At 41.7% G+C, this 14,717-nt stretch overlaps 1 protein-coding gene across 3 annotated transcripts in view; it reads right to left on the bottom strand.

The window, feature by feature from the left end:
- FDFT1 (farnesyl-diphosphate farnesyltransferase 1) overlaps positions 1-14,717 on the bottom strand; it is a 38,006-nt gene continuing 23,289 nt past the window's right edge. For 2 of the 3 annotated variants that reach the window (XM_042935041.1, XM_042935039.1), the window contains 3 exons: positions 9,707-9,883; positions 8,482-8,634; positions 1-711 (listed from right to left, as the gene is read on the bottom strand). In XM_042935041.1, coding sequence (XP_042790975.1) covers positions 490-711; positions 8,482-8,634; positions 9,707-9,883 — 552 coding nt within the window. In that variant the 3' untranslated portion in view covers positions 1-489. The remainder of the gene's footprint in view (positions 712-8,481; positions 8,635-9,706; positions 9,884-14,717) is intronic. The other variant, XM_042935040.1, reaches the window with a different exon arrangement.

The following is a 14,717-nucleotide window of genomic DNA, read 5'->3' as shown; positions in this document are numbered from 1 at the left end:
TGGGACCACCACCTAGAGCTACAAACACTGACATCTGCCACATTCAAATCAACTGAAGAGAAAACAAAATGAGAAAAATCAGAACCAAACCGAGAAAAATTCACTTCCTGCTAGGACATGTATTCCGAGGCTGCTTCAAATTAAATACATTTCATTAGAATTCTAGCCAGGACTCACACGAAATAAGATCTCTCAGCAACCCCATACGCAACCATTTCCTCTGCCCTGCAGCGAGGAGCGCCCGGCTGTTGGCCACCTTGCGCAGATGTGAGCACGCCCACAAATACCTGCTAGCCGAGGGTGAGCTATCCTTCCCTTTTATCCTCATCTTCTCAACTGCATGTCACAGTTTCTAAAGGTCCAAGTCCACAGAGTTCTCTTAGGAATTAGAGCAGGAGGGAAATGGAGGGGGAGGGGGAAACCAACATCCTTCCTTGAAGGAAAGGTCAGTCTATTCCACGGCGAGCGTTAGCTCCCACTCTTACCCAATCAGTGCTCTCCAGTCTGAACATAGTCTTCTGTGACCTGGGACAGGGTGCTCAGATACTGCCAGCTCAGGGCAGCCAAGAGCATGACAAATGACAGGTAAATAGGGGAGTAGTGACTTCGGGAGATCAGCTGACAATTAGGAAGATTCTGTGTCCTGATGGTGGAGATGATCTGTCTTGTTTTACTAGAAGATGGGTCTGAGCTGGGGATTCTATGATAAATCTGTTAAAGAAAGGAAAAAAAAATAGTTAAGTGCCACTTATGGAGTCCTAGGAACTTTATCTTCTGTGTCTACTTCTTACAATAACCCTAAACAGGTAGGTATTTTATAGCCACGTTTCTCTTACAAGGAAACAGATTCAGAGAACATGAAAGGAAACTCCAAGTCACTCCACTAACAAGGCAGGATGTCAACCGAGGCCCGGTAATCCCACCGCCTGTCCTAGGGAGCAAGCAAGGAGGCCTGCACTTGGGGAGCCACCCAGGTCCTCCCTGGTCTTCGCATCCCCAACGCCTCAGAGCCGGGAACAGAGTGGAGCTTGGTAACGTCAGCATAGTTTGGGCTGGAGGAGAGCAACACAGAAAAGGGGAAATGATATCGCGAAGACTGGGCGAACACAGCCAAACAAGATGGGATCTGTGCTGTGGGCAACAGGCTAGATGAAGAAAAGCCAGAGCAGAAGCAGGGCACCAGAGAGTTATCCTCGAGTCTTCCCGGTGCCTTCACCCTCCTCCACCTCCACAGACCTGACACCTTTGCTGCCTCCAGGCCTCGCCTCCATGCTTACAGCCACTGCTGCCGGCTAGGCCCTCAATGCCTCTCATCTGAGCTGTCACCAACCTCCAACCTGAGCTCCTTCCGCCTGAACCCTGAAGTCCACTCGCCTGCTCTCCACGCTGTCACCAAAGAAACTAAAAACCTCTGCTTGACACCCTCAGTGGCTACCTATCACCAGCTGAATAAGCTCTGAGTTCCGTGATGTGGAACGTGAGGCCACCCATGACCTGGGCCCACTGGGCCTCTCCGGCCTCGCCTGCCGCTCCCCACCTGTCTCTTCTCACTCTAGAACAACTACCCGCTGTCGTCTTCTACTTCTGATGCTCTGCATGCGTGTGTTCCCCTTTGCTCACACCGTTCCCTCTGCCCGGAATGCCCCTGTCACACTCCTTCACCTGGCTAACTTGACCTGTTGCCCAAGTCTTAGGTATTAGTCTTTTAGAAAACCTGCCTTGAACTCTCAGGTTGGGCCACATGCCACTCTCCTACACAGACTCCTACCTTATCACTTAGCACTGAATTCATCTATGTCTATGCGTCTCCCTCACTAGACTGCGAGCCTCTAAGGCACCATGTCTTACCTTTCTGCCTCCAGCCCAGCACTGAGCCTGGCACACAGGAGGCCCTCACTAAGCTGACAAAGCAGTTTAGAGATGACTGAGGGGGAAAGGGACAATGATGTGAGCCCAGAGACAAAAAGGAGGAAGATTACAAAGCGGGCATATTTTTTAAATAATTTTTTTCCCCAGACTTTCATTATATAATGGGTATTAAAAAAAATATTTTTTAAATATTTATGAGAGAGAGAGAGAGAGCACAAGCAGGAGAGGGGTAGAGAGTGAGGGAGACACAGAATGTGAAGCAGGCTTCAGGCTCCGAGCTGTCAGCCCAGAGCCCAATGTGGGGCTCGAACCCACAAACTGTGAGATCATGACCTGAGCTGAAGTCAGACGCTTAACCGACTGAATGATATAATGGGTATTTTTTCCAGAGACAGATTATATTCTTGCCACCCTCCCACCTCACCATGGAAAGGGCACAGCTGCGATTTAGTAGGACAAGAAAATAAATGAATATGCCCACAGGTGTGCCTGGCTGGCTCAGTCAGTAGAGCATGTGACTCTTGACCTCTGGATCATGAGTTCAAGCCCCACAATGGGCAGAGAGCTCACTGGGAAAAAAATGCCTACAGAAATATGCTAATGATATCTGATACCTAATATTATGCTACCAAGAATAGCTCTAGAAAGAAGAAGAAAAAGGTTTCAATGAAACTACAATTTCCTCTTTCTTTTCAAAAAAATTTAGATAATGGAGTTAAGCTTATAAAAACAAGCAATACAAAAATAAAGTAAAAAAAGGAGACAGAATTCCCTTACTTGCCCCTCAGCCACAGGCCAGTATAGTTACTTTTATACTTTTCCTCACTATGCCCTTATAACCTCAGATAAAAATGTATGAAATGTCATACACAATAATACAGTATTACCATATACTGGTGTAGTTACTTTTATACCTCTTGCCATGTGCATATAAGCCAATATAAAAACATATAAAATGTCATATATACGTATTATATAGTCTACACACTATACAGAATGGCTGTTCTATACAATGTATAAATATGACTATATTGTGTATATGAAATTATACACTTTATTTTTAAGATAGGTTATAAACATATTATGCTGTAATTTGACTTTTTTCACTCACATAATTTCTTTAATCTTTTTTTAAAATTTTCTTTCATGTTTATTTATTTTTGAGAGAGACAGAGACACAGTGGGGGTGGGGCAGAAAGAAAAGGAGACACAGAATCCGAAGCAGGCTCCAGGCTCTGAGCTGTCAGCACAGAGCCTGACGAGGGGCTCGAATTCATGAACTGCAAGATCATGACCTGAGCTGAAGTTGTATGCTTAACCGACTGAGTCACCTAGGTGTCTCACTCACATAATATTTTATGGATATTTTTCTTTTTCTTTCTTTCTTTCTTTCTTTCTTTCTTTCTTTCTTTCTTTCTTTCTCTCTCTCTCTCTCTCTCTCTCTCCTTCCTTCCTTTCCTCCCTCCCTCCCTCTTTCTTCTTTCTTTCCTTCTTTCTCTTCCTTCCTTCCTTCCTTCCTTCCTTCCTTCCTTCCTTCCTTCCTTCCTTCCTAGGTAAGTTCCTTGACCACTCTGGAGCCTAATGAGGGGTTGAACTCATGACCCTTGAGCTGAGATCAAGAGTCAGACGCTTCACTGAGCCAGGAGCTTCTATGGACATTTCTTAATGCCAGAACCTAGAAAAAGAGGTCATTCCTTTTAAACACAACCTACGTAATGTGAACACACTATAATTTATAATCAACCCCCTCCTAATAAGGACCGAGGACAAAATGCTACAATCAGCATCTCTGTACATTTTCTAGTTAATTGTGTAGGTAAAGTCCTAGAATTGCGTGGTCAAAGGCTAATGCAGACAAAATTCTGACAAGTATGAACAGCTAATGTCATTAACCAAAAGAAAAAAGAAAAAAGGTTTAGAAGCATCTGGGTCGTTCAGTTCGTTGAGCATCCAACTTAGGCTCAGGTCATGATCTCGTGGTTTGTGGGTTCAAGCCCCACATGGGGCTCTGTACTTACAGCTCAGAGCCTGAAGCCTACTTCATATTGTGTCTCCTCTTTTTGACCCTCCCCTGCTTGCTCTCTCTCTCTCTCTCAAAAATGAATAAACGTAAAAAAAAAAAAAAAGGTTTATGACCAAGGACTGAACTGGAATAATCAAGTCTGGAGTGAAAAGCATGGGGTGGAGGAAACAGCCTGGCCATAGAAGAGAATGCCAGGAAGATTTTGTGCAGCCAGAAGAAACAAAAATCAAGACAACTCTGGGAGATAAGGAGCCAGAAAGGCAAAGGAGGAGACAGATGGGTAAGAGGTTAAACGTGAGGTAAGCGGCACAGAAGCCAAGACAGGGAAGGGCTTTCATGGTGAGAAAGATCCAGTGTCGAATTTTTAAAAAATTTGTCACTAGAGCACTGCCTTGGTGGCTCAGTCGGCTCAGCGCCCAACTCTTGATCTTGGCTCAGGTCATGATCTCACAGTTGGGGAGACTGAGCCCCGTGTTGGGCTCTGAGCTGATAACACAGAGCCTGCTTGGGGTTCTCTCTCTTCCTCTCTTTCTGCCCCTACTCTCTCTCTCAAGATAAATAAATAAACTTTAAACAAACAAACAAAAACTGGTCATTAGAAGGTCATTAAATCACCTCAGTAAGAAAAGTTCTGACAAGGAATGAACAAAAGCTAGGATGAGGTGGGTTGAGAAAAAAATGGGAATCAATAACATGAAGTACATGAATCCTTCGAGAAGCTTAACTGTGAGGGAGAGGAGGATGGGGACGAGGTAGAGAGGAGCAAAGTCAAGCCAAGTATTGATCTGTTTACTTTTTGAAGCCGAGTGGCCAGAGTGCAAATACAAACTAGAGGAGGGACCCAAAAAGGAGGGGGCTTTAGATAAAGAGGAGGTGGATCTTGAGGGGGTGAGAGGCAGGAGCAGGAGTGCATACCTGCAGGGGTTAGGCTCACACAGGAGAGACGGACAGAGAAGTGGAGACAGTTCACAACATATAATCTCGTACTTCCTCCTGTGGTTAACGGCAGAGCCAGCGGAGAAGGAAAGAATGGATGTACAGCAGTACTTTTCTTGTTTTGAGACAGAGAGAGAGTGAGCGAGCACACGAGAGGGGAAGGCGCAGAGGGGGAGACAGAGAATCTTAAGCAGGATCCTGGACCGGTGAGGCCGGCAGGACTCAGGGATCATGACCTGAACCGAAATCAAGAGTCGGACACTCAACCGAGTCACCAGGCGTCCCCAGCAGTGCTTTTCAAACTTTATGTTCACAGGAATCACCTGGGGATCTTGGTAAAGGCAGATTCTGAGTCAACAGGTTTGAGTAGGGGTGAGGCTCTAGCAAGTGCCCAAGGGCCGCCGATGCTGCACAACACTTGTGAGATGTGAGTACAAAAAGGGCCTGGAGAGCAGGACGATGCTCTAGAGGAAGCACAGTGTAGCGTGAAATGGGAAGGTGTGCCCGCTTAAGAGAGGTTGCCCTCGCCGAGGAGTGAGCATTGGCACAGAAGGAAACAACAGCTTCTGGCCGTTTGCCTGAGTATTTGTTTCTGTCCCAAAATAGCTGGTTGAGCTTCTCGCCAGCTGACAGGTATCCAGACTGGTTTGCAGCTGAGGCTGCTCCAGAGGACAGAGGGTGTGGAAGAGCAGTGCCCACCTCCTCAGGAAGGTTCGGTGTCCCTCTAACTCCTCCTTTAAACATTAGAGTCCCATGAGGAGACCTTTACACGCCCCTGCGAGTGCATTCTTGTTACCACCAGTTAAGCCCAGGGAACTGACAGAACCTTTTGTTTTTAATCTGAGAACCTTTTTTTTTTTTTAATAATGTTTGTTTATTTTTGAGAGAGAGAGAGAGAGAGTGTGGGGGAGGGGCAGAGAGAGAGGGAGACACAGAATCCAAAGCAGACTCCAGGATCTGAGCTGTCAGCACAGAGCCCGATGCGGGGCTCGAACTCAATCTAACCATGAGATCATGTCCTGAGCCAAAGTCGGACGCTTAACCAACTAACTGAGCCACCCAGGCTCCCCAAGCTGACCGAAGACTTGCAGTCTTCCTGCAAAGGACAGACTTGGTCAGTGAGAAGTAGGATCAGGGTTAATATCTGGACACCAGCAAATAGACAACTTGCGGTCTTCAAAAAGTTTTAACTTGAAATTTCATTCATGAGGACATTAAAACCATTATCACATTTTATTCCTTTGGACTTGAAAGACTTGAGATTTTTCTGAATCAGATCAAGTATTAATGTTTCCTCCAAATCACGCTGGGTTTCACCAGAGTAACTTTAAAAACTGATGACCTCAATCAGTGTTCCTTAAAGGGCCAGAAATTCTTTTCAGCTTGGTGGGTCACCCTCTGTTGCAGCTTCTCAACTCTGCTACTGTATTTTGAGGCTGCCTCAGACAAGACATATGCGAATGGGCATGGCTGTGTTTTAATAAAAAGTTATTTACAAAAGCAGTGGGGGTGGGGAGGTCAGTCAGCTGTAGTGTGGGTACCCATGCCCCAAATCAAACTGTTGATCACAACCAGGATTTAATTCCAATGGGTAAGGAAAACACCAGATAAAATCTGAATGTTAATATAGTAACGGAACTAGCAAACAACATTTTTAAAAAATGGTTTTTTGAAATCGGTGGTCAGTATTAAAACTAAAATATTCTCTGAACTACACACTACATAAAAGGATTCTAATTGATACAAAACAGAGAAAAAGTGCCTAATAAAGTACTACTCAGTTTAGAAAGGATAGTCCAACCCCCTTAGAATTGTAGTGAACAGCATATGGTCTGAAGTCAGCCAGATCTGGGTCCAAATTATGGCACCAGCCTCAAGTTTCCTTGATATTAATAGCACCCACCTTTTTGGTTGCTATGCCAGGCACACAGTAAGCTCAGAGTAAGTGCTGGCTATATGGTGAACCAGACCGTCCCAAATCTCATAAGCAGCAATTTTTTGGTCAATGGCTGAACACTTAAGTCACTAAAAGAATTTTAGGATTAAAAAAATTTTTCTTTAGTTTTCTCTTATGCCTTCTACAGGTACCTCTGGTAGAAATGCTGAAGTCCAAAGCTCGTCAGAAGACAGGGCGTAACTCCAAGGAGAATGTGCAATATGCCATAGAAATCAGAGGAAATAACTGTTTTTGCAGAATTCTATTTAGAGGAAACCACTATTACCAATTGCATCCCTGTAAAGGCATAGCCAGAGGACTGGAAGGAGGCAGAAAACTATTGACAGCAATAGTTACCTCTGGGAGGGGGGGGGAGGAAGATCTTACTATGTTTTCATGTATTTCTGTAGTATTACAATCTTCAGTAAGAACATACCTAAGGATCTCAGAGCCACCCAGCTCCCTAGTGTGACAGTCAAAAAAAAAAAAAAAAAAAAAAAAATCTCTAGACATTGCCAAATGTCCCCTGCAGGGAAGGGGGTACTAAAGTATCTCCAATTAAGAACCACTGCTAGGGCGCCTGGGTGGCTCAGTTAAGCATCCAACTTCAGCTTGGGTCATGATCTTGTGGTTTGTAGGTTCAGGCCCCACATCAGGCTCTGTACTGACAGCTCAGAGCCTGGAGCCCGCTTCTGATTCTGTGTCTCCCTTTCTCTCTGCCCACTCCCTGCTCACACTCTCTCTCAAAAATAAACAAACATTATTAAAACAAAACAAAACAAAACAAAACAAAAAAAACAAAGGAACCACTGATCTAGGACCTAGAGTTTTAGCCTCTAAGAAAAGGCTTTTTTGAACCTAGTCATATATTATACCCTCCACAGAAAGATATTTGACTTGAACAAGTATGTTCTGTTTTATAGGATGGTTTTGGTACTTGAAATGAGATTTGCATTAGAAAATTTAGAAATCGGGGCGCCTGGGTGGCTCAGATGGTTAAGCATCCGAGTTTAGCTCAGGTCATGATCTCGCAGTTTGTGGGTTTAATCCCCATGTTGAGCTCTGTGCTGACAGCTTAGAGCCTGGAGCCTGCTTCGGATTCTGCGTCTCCCTCTCTCTCTGCCCCTCCCCCACTTGCATGCACACTTTCTCTCTCTCTCAAAAATAAATAAAAACATTAAAAGAATTATAAAAAAAGAAAAAAAAATTTAGATATCATTGCAACTTGATGGTTTTCCTTTGCCAAAATTCCCTACTGTGGTTTCTCAGTTGAGGCCTATGAAGTCATAGAAAGTACTGGATTGGGTGTGAGGCAGTGTGGATGGACTGGGGTCCCAGATCTACTCAGTCAGATACTGCATTTGCATCCACAAGACTTAGCCTCATTTTTCTCACCCATAAAACAAAAAGCCTGACTGGCCTCTAACATCAGCTTCCAGCTCAAAACCTATGATTCTGCTTAGGAGCTCCACCCTAAAGGCTTGCTGCCTTTATACTCTCTCACCAGGGTGCTGTGCAACTCTGAACAATCAGTAACTCATGCATACACGAACTTTCCAAATAAAGGAGACCAACTCCTGTCCTGTCTCTTTATACCATAACACAATAAGTTGTTAGGATCATCTAATATTCAAATATAAACTATTTAAACAATGACATTATTTAAATACTATAAAAAATAGCTAGAAATTATCCAGGTAGTTAAATAGAAACCCACCTCTTCCATATACTGGTATATTATAGCTTTGACAGCTGGCATATTGGTGGCATCCATCATTAGAGTTACTGCTTGTCCTTTTCGGATCTTCACTACGCCTTTGAACACCTGCTGGTTATTGTAACAGGCAGCCAAAGTGGCAATGGCCATTACCTACAGATATTAGGTGGGGGAGACGAAAGAAAATGCTAATTCATTTCATTTCATGAAAGAAAAGAAATGGTACTATAGGCAATCACCATTGTGAAAACGTAAAAAAAAATCTTCTATAGAATAAGAAAGTGCCAAAGAGCTAAGATGTAACTGACCAAGAAAAAGTACCCATGAAGAAAGCATATCAAAACTTGTACCTTTCCCACTCCTCCCTTCCTCAACAACAGCCTCAAGTGATCTTTGCAGTCTTAAATGATTCTTTGGTTTGACCATGAAAACTTTTTATTTGGAAAAAACAAACACGAGCCAATACAACATTTTCTATGCTAGAATAATGAGTCATAGAGCTGAAAAATGTATCTCAAAATAATATCTGCAAATAATTTTCTATTTTTCCTACAACAAACAAACCATCATATGTGAAAAAAAACAGCATGGAGGAGGGGGTAGGGCACAAATGGGAAGGAGGGATAGTTCCCAAGCTCAAAGGTGTACTATTTCTAGGATAAACGGAAACCTATGTCAGGCCTACAGATTTTAGCTCCAACAACAATTCAAGATTGGCCATTAAAAGATTAAATCGAGTTTCCAAATCAGTTAAATCCTAGAACTTTCATTTACTGGAGTTAAAGTAATTAGTAAGGCATTTAAAAAGTGTAAGCTCCTAGGATATTGAGGGGCTAGGTCCATAGGGCCAGGTTCTGTTCTCATGAGTCTAGGAAAAGCACAGCAAAAACTAGGCGCTTAAGACTTTGTAATGACAACACCTTCACCTACATTTTACCCAGCACTCCCCATAAATCTAAGCCAAAGCCCTAGATTTAACTGTGAGAATAAGGATCTAGCGAGGCTGAGCTGAGGGTGGTGGTCATAGAGCAAAGGGAAGGTATGGTGAGACACTGCCTCTTCGCCAGCAAAAGAAAACAGACCAGAGTCCTCTTTTTAAGGACCCATATTCCGAATACAGCAAACCAAAATAGTAAATGCATTCTATCCACCCCCATCACCACCACCACACCACTGCCTGTAGCTTCCACCTCTCTTCTACAACAAGAACAGCAGCACTGCATACCTGTGGAATAGCACAGAAGTTAAACACACTTTGGTTTCTAAGTCTTGAAAGGTAAGTGATGACATCTGGGATGTGGTGTAGTGCGTTGGTTATAAGTTCGTTCAGGCACTGCACAGCTGAGTCAATATTCTGTGGCTTAGCAAAATCACCCAACTTCTTAACATACTTGCTCCAAACCTTAAAAAAGAAGTCAGAATGTGCATAAGGGAAGAAGGTTTCCAAGCAACATGAAAGAATCTTCGTGAATAAGAACTATGATAGACAGTAAAGTTTTTCTTAGCTGCGGACTCCTCTTTCACCAAGATCAAGTCTGTTTTAAGCTCCACACAGGGGCTATTTGTGACAATCAGTCAGGGTCTGATCACAACCTGGGAGTCAGTTAAGTTTCTGGGAAATTGTCCTTTTGGGAAGATTAGTACAGCATGTACTACAGCAATACTTTAATGACTTCAGATAAAGAAAACTCGTGTTATTCAGAAGGCATTAGTCTACTCCTGAAAAAAATAACCAGATATATACAAAACCAGCTACAACAATACTGTAGGCTAAACAGTAAAATTCTGATGATGGTCAGGTCTCCAAGTAATTAGTGATTAACATCACGTACCCAATTCCGAGAATTCAGAATGCTGCCAAACAATCGTATTTGGGGAAAATGAGCTAAGTCTGTACTATGAGAACATTACCTCCTTGGATCTTAGTAACTCAAAAGTGAAATAACATCTTCAACTCCAATGGTGGGACTGATTTGACAATTTTTAATGTTAATATTTAAAGGAATCTCTAGGGGCACCGGGTGGCTCAGTCAGTTGTGTCTGACTCTTGATTTCAGCTCAGGTCATGATCCCAGGATCGTGGGATTGAGTCCCGAATCGGGCTCTGTGCTGAGTGTGGAACCTGCTTAAGAGTCTCTCTTTCTCTCCTTCAATCCCTCTCCCCTGCTCGTATTCTCCACACACACACACACACATTAAACATCAGAAAAAAAATAAAGTAGTTTCTGAAGCTAACATAAAACTTACTTTCATCTTTGGTAACCATTTTTTTTAAGTATTTTTTTTTTTAATTTTAAGTTTATTTATTTATTTTGAGAGAGAAAGTGAGAGCAGGGAAGGGGCAGAGAGAGAGAGAGAGAGAGAGAGAGAGAGAGAGAATTCCAAGCAGGCTCCATATTGTCAGCACAGAGCCCGACGTGGGGCTTAAACTTACAAACCGTGAGATCGTGACTTTAGCTGAAATCAAGAGTCAGACACATAACCAACTGAGCCACCCAGGCACCCCATTTTTGAAAACTCTTAAGCCGCCCAAAGAATGACACTCATTGTAACCTTATGCACTCCCCCAAATACATGACTGGCCTAAGAGGACTAGGAGATTCTATGGAAAGTCAAGTTTGTTATCCATTCTTAATTTGCACCTTAAACACACTCAGATTGATGGTACTAGATCAATGATGGTACAAGATCTGCAGAACTTGGAGAAAATAGTTAATAAACCCCTATGTATACATCCACCGGCCTCAACAATTATTGACATTTGGCCCATCTTGTTCCATCATGCAGGTTCTATCTGTGGCGTTGGCATCTCGCCTGTGCCCACTTTTGTCTTGGAGCTCCTGGGGGTGCTTTGTACAGGTTATCCACGGGCTGGGTTTTGGGTGTTTGTTCGGATTTTTTTGTCGAGTTGTTTCATCTCTTTTTGAGAATTTGGGAAAAATCCCCAAACCATGCTGCTGCCACCATCACTACCATTTTTACAAAATCCAAACTTCCTGCTAATAGATGCAGAAAGGATGACAGAATTAGGATAGCACCTTTTGGCCTCTTCACTGATAATAAGTCTAGGGAGCAACCACCAGGAAGAAAAAGAACCCGCAACTTATAAGGAAAAGAAAACGATCATTAGATTTTCAACAGCCAGTCTGTAAAAGCAGAAGAAAATGGGAGTAACACATTTAAGGTACTCAAAACTATGAGCTAAAAACTTCATAGCTAGAAAAAACTGACTTTCAAATATCAAGGACACAATTTATCTTCAATATGTATAAACATGGAGAATTATTATTCTCATGGCTCTTTCCTATCTACCAGAGTGCGACCTCCGGACAACCAAAATGGTTAGAGACATCAACATAAAGGCTGGTGGTGAGCATAAACCAAGACAAAATAAAGGAGAAAAGGGAGATATTACGGTAGTAACGGCTATCTGATCTGACGATTCAGATATAAATGTAATCATAAAAAACTGGGAATTAGGATATCATATGCAAAAAAATTTTTTTGAATTATTTTCCGTAAGCATATTTGGTGGTAGTAGCATCAGTATCACTATTCAGAGACTGCAAGATCTGTAATGTGGAAAAAAAGCAGATGAGTAGTTATGGCATATACTAATTCTGGCATCTCTTATTTCCTTGAGAAATATGAATCTCAATGAGGAAAAAATGAGGTGGAGATATAATATAGAGGAGACGATTATATAACCATTCTATTGTCCTGCGTTTGAATTGGAAATATCAATACAAATTTACAAGGTATTTGTAAATTTACCAATATAAATTACAAGGTATTTTAGCTTTAAAACTAGACACACACACACACACACACACACACACACACACACACACACGGGCTACCCCAAGAGCAATGACTATCCTGCCCAAGTGTGGTGTTGGCTATTATTTTCCATTAGCCCAGGTGTCTTCCCTGAGCTTCTTGAATAGCTGGAGGAGTCCAGATCTTAGACAGTAAATGTACAAAATGAGTTTAGAACATCTTCACGTATCAAATGGCAAGGAAGCTATCATAGACTATTAAGGGTCATGAGGACTCAAGAGCCAACCTGAATCTATTCCCGACCAAAGAAGGGAAATTTTAAGCTTTAATAATGAGAATAATTACAACCAATTAAACCCAAATATGTTTTAATCTGTAAGTTTATAATGACAGCAAAAGATAACTAATTGGTCACCTTCTGAGGGTGACAGAAAATTATCTTAAAAGCTAGGTAAAGGAAAGAATCAAATATATGTACTGCCTTCCATACGTGATTTGTACCACTCAATAAGCAAATAATAAAGGAGAGAACATATCTCCTATAAAATCAGCCCAGCTAATAAAGGAAGGCACAAATATAGAATTAAAAAGTTCTTATTTTATGGCATAAAATTGAAAGTCCTGAAATGAACCCTCATATTTAGGGTCAACTGATTTTCAACAGGGGTGCTAAAATAATTCAATGGGGGAAAGAACAATCTTTTCAACAAATAGTACTGGGACAGCTGGACATTTGTGCAAAATGATAAGCTGGACCCCTACCTCACACCACATACAAAAACTAACTCAAAATGGATCAAAGCACTCAATTAAGAGCTAAAACTATAAAACTCTTAGAAGAAAATATAGGCATAAATCTTCATGACCTTAGATTAGGCAATGGTTTCTTACATAAGCACAATACAAAAGAGAAAATTGGATAAATTGGACCTCATCAAAATTAAAAACTTTTACGCTCCAAAAGACATCAAGAAAGGAAGAAGATAACCCACAGACTGGGAGAAGATATTTGTAAATCATGTATCTGATAAGGGACTTGTATTCAGAGCATAGAAAGAACCCTTACAACTCAATAATAAAAACAAACAATACCATTAAAATATCTGAAAATATTTTAGTAGTTTTCAGAAAAAGTACCTGAATAGATATTTCTCCAAAGAAAATATACAGATGGCCAACCACATGAAATGCTCCACATCATTAGCTATCAGATTGCATATCAAAACCACAATGAGAAACCACTTCACACCCACGAGGAGGGGTATAATAAAAAAAGATAGATAATATGGAGAAGTAGGGAGTTATTGTTTAAAGGGTACAGAACTATACACTTAAAAAATAGTTTGAATGGTAAATCTTATATTACATAAACTTTACCACAATAAAAAAAAGATGTTAAACACATACATAAAAAAAGGTGAGAACTGTTGGCAAAGCTGTGGAGAAACTGGAACCCTCATATACTGCTGATAGGACTGGTACAAGGGTGTAGTCACTGTGGAAAACAGTCTGGCAGTTCCTCAAAGGTTAGTAGCTGTATGAAGCAGCAATTCCTCTCCAAGCTATATGTATATATATGCAAGAGAAATGGAAACACATGTCCACTCAAAACCTTGTATACAAATGTTCACAGCATATTAATAATAGCCAAAAAGTGGGGGCACCTGAGTTGGTTGAGCATCCGACTTCAGCTCAGGTCATGATCTCATGGTTCATGAGTTCAAGCCCCACATCGGGCTCTCTGCTGTCAGCACAGAGCCCGCTTCAGATCCTCTGTCTCCCTCTCTCTCTGTCCCTCCCCCGCTTTCTCTCTCTCTCAAAAATAAACAAACATTAAAAAATAATAAAAGCCAAAAAGTGGAAACAACCCAAATATTCCTCAACTGATAAACAAATGAAATGTGGCATATCTATATAAGTGAATATTGTTTGACTATAAGAAGGAATAATGTGTTGATAACATACTACCTCCTGGATGAACCTTAAAAGCATCACGCTAAGGGAAAGAAGTCAGTCACATATTATAGGATTCCATTTATATGAAAGGTCCAAAACAGGCCAATGTACAGAGACAGAAAGAAGATGGTTGGTTGCCAAGGGCTGGGGAGTGGGCATCAGCGGAAAACAGATCATGACTGCTCGAAGGCATGTGGTTTCTTTCTGGGGTAATGAAAATGTTCTAAAATTAATTGTGATTGTTGCACAACTCTGTGAACATACTAAAAAAACACTAAAATCTTTAGAAGGATGAACTGCATATAGTAAGTGAACTCTGTCTCAATAAAGCTGTGATAAAAATACTATTTCGCAACCCTAATAAATTAACAGAACTAGGGATGAAGCCTGATTGCTAACATCAAAAGTGGGCAAAGATCAGACATTACGTGCCTCTTGATAAAAGAGCACACCAACATCTTTCATCAAGAGGTGCATGCTCATTTTTATTTAAACACATT

Source organism: Panthera leo, chromosome B1, assembly GCF_018350215.1.
Source record: "Panthera leo isolate Ple1 chromosome B1, P.leo_Ple1_pat1.1, whole genome shotgun sequence".
Classification (NCBI taxonomy): Eukaryota; Metazoa; Chordata; class Mammalia; order Carnivora; family Felidae; genus Panthera; species Panthera leo.
The sequence above is the reverse complement of the archived record's forward strand: the minus strand, read 5'-3'. Positions and strand labels throughout refer to the sequence as shown.